Below are 11,563 nucleotides of genomic sequence, written 5' to 3'. Positions count from 1 at the left end.
GAGCTCCGCGCCAGGCACGTAGCGGGGCCGGGCGCGAGGCGGTGTCCAGGTGCGGGAGCCGGCGGCGCGCCTGGGGCCGGTCCGAGACCCTGTCGTCCGCTGGCCGCCGATGACTCAGACTGACCTCTGGGCTTGAGCCTAAGAAATAAACTGATTTTGTGTTTCGGGGTGATGGCGATTGATACCAGAGAGAACTTGAAAACTGTCGGTGGGCTTACCTTCATTGATTCCTACTCTCAGCACATCTCCAGCCCTCGGGCGTTTGGAGTAGGCCCCTCTGAATGCTCCTCTGAATCGTGCCTTTTTTTTTTTTTTACCCTTCTTTTAGTGAGTTTTTTGTAAAACCTTGTGGATGGGTCAGTCAATAAGTGGAAGGACCTGAGTGGCACCTGGAGGTGGCCAACTCAGAGCTTAAGCCCTTTGCCACTGACATGTCACAGTGAAGTAGAGTGGGTGGTCTTTTTATTGCTGCTGCTGCTGCCGCTGAAAGTGGTAAAGCTTAGGATTCTTCCCTGACAGCCTTTAAAGAATTCTTGGTCCAGGGTTCCCAAGTTTTTGTTTTTGTTTTTTTCCTCCCTTAAGGAAAGCTAGAGAGGAGCACCTGGTCAACCAACTGACATTCTGATTTTGCTTTTCAGGCCTAAAGGGCGGTGGCCCCAGTGGTGGTAGCAGCGGTGGTGCTAATGGTACCTCTTTCAGCTACACATTCCATGGAGACCCTCATGCCATGTTTGCTGAATTCTTTGGTGGCAGAAATCCCTTTGATACCTTTTTTGGGCAGCGGAACGGAGAGGAAGGCATGGACATCGATGACCCATTCTCCAGTTTTCCCATGGGCATGGGTGGCTTCACCAACATGAACTTTGGTCGCTCCCGCCCTCCCCAAGAGCCCACCCGGAAGAAGCAAGATCCCCCTGTCACCCACGACCTGAGGGTCTCCCTTGAAGAAATTTACAGCGGCTGTACCAAGAAGATGAAAATCTCACACAAGCGGCTGAACCCCGATGGAAAGAGCATTCGAAACGAAGACAAAATTTTGACCATTGAAGTGAAGAGGGGGTGGAAAGAAGGGACCAAAATCACCTTCCCCAAGGAAGGAGACCAGACCTCCAACAACATTCCAGCTGACATTGTCTTTGTTTTAAAGGACAAGCCACACAATATCTTTAAGAGAGATGGTTCTGACGTCATTTATCCTGCCAGGATTACCCTTCGAGAGGTAAGGGACTAGGTTGGGCCCTGTGCAGGGAGGCAGCTGCTTTTTGAAGCCATTCAGTTTTGTTCTATAAGTGTTCCTGAGCATGTGGTTTATGCCGGACTTGGGGGTACAGAGCAAGACTGACCAAAGCTTGAGCTTCCCTGCTGGTGATATGGGCAGATTTGGGGTAGGGTCTTGGCTGCAGAGGCCTGATGGATCTGACCCCGCACCAAAAAAACCTGTAGGCAAGAGTTGAACTTCCTAAGCTGTCTTTATCTAATGCTGTCCATTTGTTTTCCAAGGCTTTGTGTGGCTGTACAGTAAACGTCCCCACTCTGGACGGCAGGACCATACCCGTCGTATTCAAAGATGTCATCAGGCCTGGCATGCGGCGAAAAGTTCCTGGAGAAGGCCTCCCCCTCCCCAAAACACCCGAGAAACGCGGGGACCTCATTATCGAGTTTGAAGTGATCTTCCCAGAAAGGATTCCCCAGACGTCAAGAACCGTACTTGAGCAGGTTCTTCCAATATAGTCACCTGCGTTCCCCAAGGACTAACCAGGGACCTTTCCACAGCTCAAGGATTTCCGGACCGTTCACCAGTTGTGGACAGAGAGAGGCGGGAGGGCCCAGGGAGGGCTTTCGTACTGCTGAATGTTTTCCAGAGAATATATTACAATCTTTCAAAGTCGTGCACTAGACTTAAGTGGTTTTTCGAGCGATAGAGCGGCAGGTGGTGGGCACAGCAGAGAAGAGCATTACAGTCTGCCCTACTGGTTCCTGCAGCCCTCCTGGGATGGGCCCACCTTCTGCTCCACCAGTCCCTGCCCAGGGGCGAGAGACAGGCCCACAGCTGGACTTGATCCCTCTGTAGTCCCTTTGCTTCCTGCTGTTAGATGGTGTCAACCTGCCATCTTGGTCACCAGACCCTGTGCACTCCTCAGTTTGTGTTGTATGATCAGTTCGTGTTTTATTCTGTATTTGTCTCCCACACCTTGCTTGTCCCCTGAAGAATTCTCTCTTCTCTTTGACCATCTCAAATTGAGAACCTAAATCAGTTCTGCAGAACTGCCTGACTGGCACCACAGCAATACCTCGTTCCAGCAGGACCAAGGGAGCCAGCCTTCAGGGAGTGAGTCTCGCACCCACCTCTCCCCCCAGGTCCTGGTGGCCTGGCTGGAGCAGGGGGTCCTCCTGACTTCTGGCTCTGGTGACACTGAAAGTGCTGATTTATGGGTCACACTCTTTTCTTTGTCCATAAAGCAATCCTTTGGCACACCTGAGGCTTAACCAGTGGCCCAGGTAATTTTTTTGTTTAATGGACTCTGGACTCTTCTCAAAGGGATCTGATCCCTTTGAATTTTGCACAGCCCTAGATATAATCCCTTTTGATAAAAGGGTCTTTGCTTCTGATTACAGGAGCACTGTGGAACGTCTGTAAATATGTTTTTATAATTCCATGTAAAGTTGGTGTGCACTCAAATGAAAATAGTCCACGGCAGCTGCTACTCTCTGTACAGAGCCAAGAATTGGAAGAAACCTTGGGAGTGGGAGAGTTGGAACAAAAAAATGTCTGTTTTCTGGAGACCAGTCTGGTGCTCAGACCTTTAGACTTATTGTAAGTTGCCACTGCCGACACGAGACCAAAGTGTGTGACTTGTCATTATGCAGCGTGACAGCATTAAAGACTGATGCTAAACCTCAGGGGAGCGGTCCTGCGACTCTGTTTGAGGGCTCTGCTGGTTCTGGGGATGGGGTGGGGGCCTGGGCATCCCTCCAAAGGCAGTCAGGGAGAGGGCGGGGTGGGCAGGAGGCAGGAGGGGATCCTCTGCAGGGCAAAGATAAGTCTGCCTTGCTGGGTTAGGGAACGCTAACCCATCCAAACAGCAAGGCTCGAGTACAGTGGATGCTGCTCTTTTGGTGAAGGTTAGGGCCAAAGCTGGGGTAGGGGCTGGCTCCTAGATGTTCTTGCCTGTCTTCCAGGGAGGACTCTGGCTTTGCCTAGTGACCTGGTCACCGGGGCCAAGGAGAGGTGTGATCTGCATTTCTAATGCCCTGTCAGGCTTTCTGCCAGGGCAGGCTGTCTGACAGGCTCTGCCAAACCAGAACTAGAATTCAGGCCTCCCAGGAGCTGACCCCGCCCTGGGAAGATCCATTTCCTGCCTCTTATTTGTTGGCTACAGAGGCTTTTACTTTGTAACTTTTTAAGGAACTGGTTTTATTATAAGGTAAGTAATTATACAGGCTTACAAAAATGTAATGCTATTTAGCTACAAAGTGGTACTTTGTTTTTGGCAATAGTGGAGGATAAAACCAGGGCCTCTTGTATGCTAATCCCTGCTGCCTCACTGAGCAAGGCGGGAGATGCTATTTAGTGTTTTAAAGTTTAAAAAAAAAAAAAAAAAAAAAACACTGCTTGGAGCTAAGAACAGCTTCCCCTTCCCATTGAAATGATCACTGGCCTCAGTCTTAGACAGCACTGCCCAAGGCAACTCTCCTTAAGATAGTTGCAGTTGCTCCAATCACAAATGAAGGGTTCAGCCACCATGTGTTTGTGGCTAGTGGCATCTGTTGGATGGTGCAGGTCTAGAGGGTTTTTTACCAAGTATAATACCCAGGTAACTTGAAAGAACAGCTTCGTGGAGCCAGGAGAGGCTTCCCCAGGCAGAAAGTGAGCCTGAGACTGGAGCCAAAAGGAAGTATTGAAAGCTGTTCATCAGCCCAGGCCCCCGGGCCACAGTTGGGGGGGGCTCCCCCCATACCCCTGCCAGAGTTGTCTTTCTGAAACAGGTCCCTGTGGATTTCATATTGAAGTGCTGCAGGTGACCACAATGTTCCTGAAGTTCTAGGAACTTCCACAAACGGTGTGGCTGAGCTGCCTGAGTGACCTGGAGAGGAGGGTAGGAGATGGGAAACTCCTTGCAGTAAGGAGCAGCTGTGTGGCTCAGCAGCAGAGCGCTTGCACAGCACCTACAGGGCCCCGGGTTCCACCCCGGCACCTCAAAAACAAATGGTATAACCCTCGAAATGTCCATGTGGTGGAGCTGAGCTCTGACCCTCCCTTTCACCAGGACAGGCAGGCAGTGGTGCGACACTTTTTTGGTGTGGATCCAAGGGTGTGCTTACATAAGCACGAGCATAACTGCTCATTTTTGAGTTTGATTTTTGTGGCTGCACAGGAATAAAAACTGCAAAAGGTTCAGGGTGTAAAATCCTCCCTCAGCCGCGGCGTTCACCTCCACCCCCAATGTTCCCACTTTCTCAAGTACCTTTCCTGAGCTGCCGCAGGGAATGCAGTTTTTTTGTTTTAACTCAAATGCTATGTACCCTACACCCCCTCCCGCCCCCCACGTGATACGACACGGTAACGGAGCCATCTTGTCAACTCTACCCATATCGTGTGAAGTTTCAGTCCATCATTTTGGTGGCCCCTGATTGTTCTGCAGCCATTATTCCTGCTTCCAGGTTTGAGCCTCGGCTTGATAACTTTCTAGCTAGGTGACCTTGTGCAAGTGACCTACCCTCTCTGGCCTTCATTTCTTCAGCTATAAAATGGGCATGAGATAGTACCTCTCTCCTGGGTCTGTAGAATGTCATGTCTACAGACAGGCATATGCACACTAGGGAGGCACCAGCTAAAGCGAGCGCTGTGTCCCAGCTCTTGTCATCATTCCTCGGGTATGTGAAGGGTTCTTGGCCCACAGCTTGTAACCCCAAAGAAGGTGAGTCTGGAGTCATTTGGGTCAGTGCTCTGCTGAGCTCCAGGAGCCAAATCCCAGGCGAGCCTCTGCCCTCAGCCAGCCTGAGGAAGCCCCTAAACTTAGCAGGCTCCCTCCCGAGGCCTCTCCTGACAACCCACTCATTCAATAGAAGAGCACTGAGCTCCAGAGCTCAGCGACCTAGGTTTAGATCCGGGCTCTATCACTCTGCTACTGTGTATCCTTGGGCAAGTGACCATCTGATTCTCAGTGGCCTCCTTTCAAAAATGGGAGAAAGGAAGGTGCAGGTCTTTTAGGGATGCTGTAACAACTAGTGAGGGGATACATAAGGAAGCCCAGTGACAACACAGCTCCCAGGTGAGGGGTAGCCCAGCGGCACAGGAGGCACTTAGCCTGCACAAGACCCTGGGATGGATTCCCCCCACCCCCGTGGGGAAAAAAATAGCAAATATATCTAAAAAAATAGCAAATATAATACCTTGCAGAAAACCTATCTTAAATATTTGTTGTTCTCATTGCTAATGATAGTGCCAGTCACTTAGTTAGCACTCATCCATTTAATAAGCATTTATTGAGCACCTCTTGTGTGCCAGCCAGGTCTTGATTCTAGGAACACAGAAGTTAAAAATTCCTGTCCTTGGGCTGAGGTGCAGCTCAGTGGTAGAGTGCTAGCTTGGCATGTGCCAAGCCCTGGGTTCCACCCCAGCACACACAAAATAAAATCCCTATCCTTGTGGAGCTGATGGTAAGTAAGGGTAAAAAGAAAATAAGCATAAATAAATAAAATGTCCAATGTGCTAGATAATGGAGAAATAGAAAACTAGTAGGTGGAAAGTGTTGGGTACATTTTAAAATAGCACAGCAAATGGCCTGCCAAAAAAGTGACATTTGAGTAGACAAAGGAAGTCGGGAACAGCTGTGTGGATACTGAGGGAAGGGCATCCAAGAACAGGGAATAGCCTGTGCAAAGGCCCTGAGGCTGGGACATGCTTGAGTTGTTGAAGAGCCAGTCAAGGGCCCAGTGAGGTTGGAGCACAGGGAATGGTGTGAGAGTTGGAGGAGGAGAGGGCAGGGAGGTGATCAGGCAGATGATGCAGAGCCTGTTGGGCTGCCAAGCAAACTGTGGTTTCGTGGGTGTGTATCCTTTTACACAATGACTTCAAATCCCTGAGATAGGTCATCGGTGTCTTGAGATCTCACTGCACCAAAATTCCATCTCAAAACAGCACAATGCGGACAATAAACATCTAGATTCTTTTCTATTTAGATCTAGGCTTTCAAGTTCCTGTACTCATTTTTTCTCCCCCAGATCTTAAAAATGCTTTCATGGTTGGCTAATTCCATCCCCGACAGGCCTAGAGTCTGCTGCTTTACAAGTTCTCAAACTCTGATTATTCAAATGCACATCTCCCTGTCATGAGGGAAGGAGCGACAACCTCAGGGCACCACTCAGAAGGGCCCCTTCCAGAGTTTCCCTGAGGTCACCAACCATGTCCTAATGAGCTTTGCATAGCCAGTGCCCAGAGTGACTCTGGTCCATAACTGACTCTCAGAGCGTTCGTTGACTAAGTAATTAAGTGACAAAGTGACTCTGACAAGAGCACTCACAACATTTGTCCTCTGATCATTCATGTCAAGGAATGTGCAGAAGAAAGTCGACCAACCCCGGGGGCTGCGGAAGTCCCCCATGACCCACATTCCCAGTTATTTTTTCTGGCTCAAGGAGAGCCCCTCTTTCCTGGGGACCCTGCTCCTACTTCCTGATTCATGGATGAGTCACTGGGCACAGTTCTTGAGGAACAGCTCAGGCCAGACCTGGGAGACCCTTTAGGTAACAGATGGCAATCTTGGAGCAGACTCAGAAAGCTCACAGTCTCCCGGGAAACACGGACCCGGAGATCCCAGATTCCCGTGGCTCCCGTCACAAATAACCACAAACCGAGTGGTTTATAAAACAGAAATCTATTGCCTCGTGTTCTGGAGTCCAGAAGTGCAAAATCAAAGTGTCAGAAAACTTACCCTCCTGGGAACTCTCAAGGGGCATGCATCCCATGGCTGGTGGCTTCTGCCATCAGAAGAGACATCTCTCTGCCAACATCTTCACATGGCCCTCCCCTCAGTGTGTCTCTGTGCTCCTCCCTCTCTGTTTCCTACAAAGGCTTCTTTCATTGGATTTCAGGCCCAGCCTAATCCTGGACGGTCTCAAGATTCTTCACTAAACTGCATCTTTACAGGCGGGGCTGCAGCTCAGTGGCAGAACATACGCTCAGCATGAGTGAGGCTCTGGGTTCTATCCCCAGCGCTGTAAAAACAAATAAATAAATAAATTGCACCCGCCAACAGCCTTATTCCAAAGAATGTGGCATCCACAGGTCCTGGGATGTGGACATACCTTTTGGTGGGGAAGAGGGCAGCATTCAGCCCACTATGCCGACCAAGGCACTTCTATGAGCCTGACAGACCCTGCGCCCACAGGAGAGTCACAGGGGTTTGTCAGGGGTCAAGGATGGGCCTCCTAAGCAGATGGGGGTGTGGAACCGGCAAGGCCTCCCCCTCCCCCACCTCAGACCTGGTGAGGCTTAAACAGAGTGAGCAAGGCAGGGTGTGCCCAGAGATGAGGCAGGCCCGCGTCAGGTCCTGCTGAGGCAGGCCCTGCGTGCCTGAGGACCAAGAGAAGCCGGTTGTGAGAGTTTGAGTCAGAAGGGACACGGCTGGGGTGGCTTTTCCCTGGGAGGTGGAGATGGGACCTGGGCGGTTTGGGACCTAAATTTCCCCGGGAAAGCGATGCCGGGCATCTGTGCGGCGAAGCTTGACTCCAGGAGAAACCCTTCTGCTCACAGAGCCTTTCTGTTCTTGGAGGGCAGGAGGCTTGCTGGGGGACCCTCAGCAGAGGAGGGTCCTGATCTGATTCAGGTGCTCACAGGCGCCCTCTGGCTGCTGTGGGTGGAACAGGCTGCGGAGGAGCCCAGGATCCAGGCGGGAAGTGATGGAATTGAACCCAGGAGGGCTGTGAGGGGAGTGCAGGGCAGGATTCAACAGGTGTTTTGTTTTGTTTTGTTGTTTGTCTTTGATACTGAGGACTGAAGCCAGGGATGCTTTACCACTGAGCTACATCTCCAGTCCTTTAATTTAATTTTTGTTTTGTTTTGTTTTGACACAAGGTCTCACCAAGTTGCCAAGGCTGGCCTCTAATTTGCAATCCTCCTGCCACAGCCTCCAGAGTAGCTGGATTTAAGAGGTATTTTGAAAGTAGAGGGCTGGAGGTGAAGCTTATAGGTATAGCACAGGTTTAGCATGCATGAGACCCTGGGTCCCATCCCCAGCACTGCAAAAAAGAAAAAAAAATATGGAACTGCAGAAATTAGCAATATAGGTGGATTATCAAGGCGCAATGCTAAAATGCACAGCAATACAGTGCTGAGTGAGAAAAAAATAATTCAGATATTATAACAGAACAACCATTGAAACAATGCACACTTTCAAGGAAACACACAACTGGAAAGATACACACCAAACCCCCAGAGGGTCCCCTCTGGGATGGGAGAGAAATGTGGTTATTTCCCACCCCCATGTTATTTTGCAATTTTTCAAACCTGTCACAAACTTAAAAAAAATAAGAAAATGGGGCTGTGGGTGTGGCTCAGTGGTAGAGCACTTGCCTTGCACGTTTGAGGCACTGGGTTCAATCCTCAGTGCCATGTAAAAATAAACCAATAAAATAAAGGTATTGGGTCCATCTAGGACTAAAAATATTTTTTTAAAACAGAATAAGAAAATGAATACCCACAGACCACCCTCCTGGTTCCAGCAAGGGTTAATATTTTGCCAAATTTGCTTTCTCTTTGTCCCCCCCCCCATATATACATACTATAGTGTATTAGCTGCGACATTCTGTACACACACTTTTTTTCTGAGTCATCTGACATATGCACTCATCGCAAGTTTACCCCAAAGAATCCTCCTCCTGAGGACGAGAGCATTTCACACAGGACAATGATGGCACTCAGGACACATAACACGGGTATGATGCCATTCTCCAACAGCCACTTACAATTCAAATTTCCCCAATTGTCCCGAGAACATCCTTCATATCTGTTTTATCTTCTTTGGAAACTTTATTAAAGATCCCCTAAAGGGAGTCTGGCAATCATGCCTCTCTGTTTCCTCCCAGGTAGGACTGTCGCCTCAGCTTTGGTCCAGTCATTCATTCACGTAGTGAATCAGTTGTGTTGCAGCTTACAGCTTTGATCTGTTTGAAGAGTCCAGGCCAGTGGCTTTGCGGAATGGCTCTGGATCTGGATGCATCTGATTGTTTCCTCATGATTAAGATTCAAGGTTGGGGCTGGAGTGGTGGCTCAGTGGTAGAGCACTTGCCTCGCATGTGTGAGGCACTGGGTTCGATTCTCAGCACCACATACAAATAAATGAACAAAATAAAGGTCCATCAACATCTAAAATTAAAAAAAAAAAAAGATTCAAGGTCAACTCTTCTGGGGAACCATGTACTTCAAAGGCAATGTTTGGTTCTCAGTGAGTGACAGCAGGGGGCATGTAAGGCTGGCACTTTGATCACCTAGCTCAGGTACCTAAATTAGCCTGGAAGGCTTGGTTAAAACAGTGACTGACAGGTTTCTCCTCCGTTCTGTGTGTGGCTCCTACTGAACGTGCATTGCTTTCACACCATCAGAAACCCAAAACGTTGAAAGTCGAAACTTTGTCAGAGAAACATCTGTATAGGTTCCCTTTTCCCTGTCCTGATTGAAAAATGTAATCTCTGAGTTAATCCTTGATGTGTCTTGCGTTGAATCAATTATTTCTCTGGTAGCTGCAAATGGTGATTTTTCTAAAACAACCTTTGTCTCTGCATGTATTAGGGGCATTTCAGAATGGGATTTTTTTTTTCCTCCAAAGGGATGGAGGTGACACTCAAGTCTGAGCTCCTCCCCAGTCTCAGTTTTCAGGAAGCCTCCTGAGCTATAAAACCGGGGTAGATGCCCAGCCCTGTTCTCTGCCCTCGGGCCATCCCATAACCCTCTTCTCTGGGCACTTCCTTATCAGTCAACGCGAGGCAGGCGGATGGGGCTCAGGACTCTACAGCCTGAGTTCGCGTTGTCCCTGAGGCCTCACATCTGCCCTCTCCAGGTGTGCAGGGGGGCAATTCTGATGCCAGGCTCAAGCAGGGCACGGGGCACAGGCCCAGCCAAGGCCACTCTCACCCAGTAGGGGTGGCAGAGGTCAACAGAACAGGAAGGGAGGGACAGTGGCTGTGCCCATCGCCCTGGCCATGGCAGGATCCTTGTTTGCTAACTGGGTGGGGCCAGCCGGGAGGCCTTTACAGCTAAGCCCAAGGCCCATGCCCCTGTTTCTCTCCGCCCTTCTCCAGGTCTGGTGAGGCTGGGATGCCCAGCAATTCTCCCTGGTGACTGCAAAGACCCCCTCATTCAATACGGTTCCCTGAACACACAGTAAACTGCTGCTCCAGTGGCCGCCTTGGAACCAGAACGGAGGGAGGAACCTCATCTGTCCTGGAAACTGAGCGGCCTAGCCTGCTCCAGGTGAGTTTGAGTCTTTCTTTCTTGGATCTGAGCCCACCTGAGGGCTGATAAACTCTACCCGACTCATCCATCCACACGGGGTTGTTGAGATCCTGTTCTGGGCCAGCCTGGAGGGTGAAGCGTGTGGGGTGGGGGACGTGGTTGGCAAGGGAAACTCAGCCTTGGCCCTCAGGGAATTCGGTTAGATGGAGGGGTCAACTTCCTGAGAGCAGACTGGGCTAGTTGGTTCCCGCCTTTGATCTATCACATAGTAGGTGCTCAACTAACCAACAAAAAAACTTGCTTTGTCTTCTGTTCCATTCTGCCTTTCTTGGCTTTTCCAAGTGTGGTCCTCTCTCTGGCCTGCACCTTTTTGCTCAGGCTGTTTCCTCCACTGGGAGCACGTTCAGCTGTTCATTGATCAGTCTGTGGAGGTAGACCACGGCCTGGCACGGAGTAGGGGGCACATTAAATATTTGACGACTGACTGAACGAATGAATGAATGAATGACTGCCTTTGTCCATTGTACACCCCAAGAAGCAGGGACACTCGGGACCCTCCCTATTCTTCTCTGTCCATCGTCCGCCCGCCGGGGATGAATGCATCTTTTCATTCGCTTGCAGGATGGCAGGGCTGGGGCAGAGAAAGCAGGACGGGAAACTGGGTTGGGGGCTGTCACCTCCCTCGCCGCCTCAAGGGTCTGCTTTTCTGGAGTTTGTGTCCTCTCCCCGAAACTCGGCCTGGGTCACCTGACTCCCACGGCCAGTCCCCCGCGCCTTAACACCAGGGGCTCCCCAGACTAACACTCCGCCGACAGCACGCGGTGCAGGGGTCCCAGCTTTTTATTGGCTGCTTGTCTCCTTTCTCCCCGGCGATTGGCCGGAGCCCAGTCGCAGCTCCCCCCTCCGCAGCCCTGCAGTAGTACAGCCCGCCGCGGCTTAGGCGGGGCGGGATGGTCCACTAAGCCGCCGCGCGGGGGGTTCGGGAAGAGCCGGGAGAGGCGGAGGGATCCCCCTGGAATGTTTCCGTCGGGTCCACCCAAAGCGGGGCACCGCGGATTGGCCGCGGACGCAGGGAGGCGCCTCCGATTGGCTGCCTCTGGGCGCCGGCCC

At 50.7% G+C, this 11,563-nt stretch overlaps 1 protein-coding gene across 2 annotated transcripts in view; it reads left to right on the top strand.

Moving 5' to 3' along the window:
- Dnajb1 (DnaJ heat shock protein family (Hsp40) member B1) overlaps nt 1–2,901 on the top strand; it is a 9,641-nt gene extending 6,740 nt beyond the window's left edge. For both annotated transcript variants that reach the window (XM_048795142.1, XM_015489151.2), the window contains exons 2-3: nt 639–1,219; nt 1,501–2,901. In XM_048795142.1, coding sequence (XP_048651099.1) covers nt 728–1,219; nt 1,501–1,731 — 723 coding nt within the window. In that variant the 5' untranslated portion in view covers nt 639–727 and the 3' untranslated portion in view covers nt 1,732–2,901. The remainder of the gene's footprint in view (nt 1–638; nt 1,220–1,500) is intronic.
- The last annotated feature ends 8,662 nt before the right edge of the window (nt 2,902–11,563 follow it).

Source organism: Marmota marmota, unplaced genomic scaffold, assembly GCF_001458135.2.
Source record: "Marmota marmota marmota unplaced genomic scaffold, marMar, whole genome shotgun sequence".
Classification (NCBI taxonomy): domain Eukaryota; kingdom Metazoa; phylum Chordata; class Mammalia; order Rodentia; family Sciuridae; genus Marmota; species Marmota marmota.
Note: the sequence above shows the minus strand (reverse complement) of the source record. Positions and strands in the feature narration are given on the sequence as shown.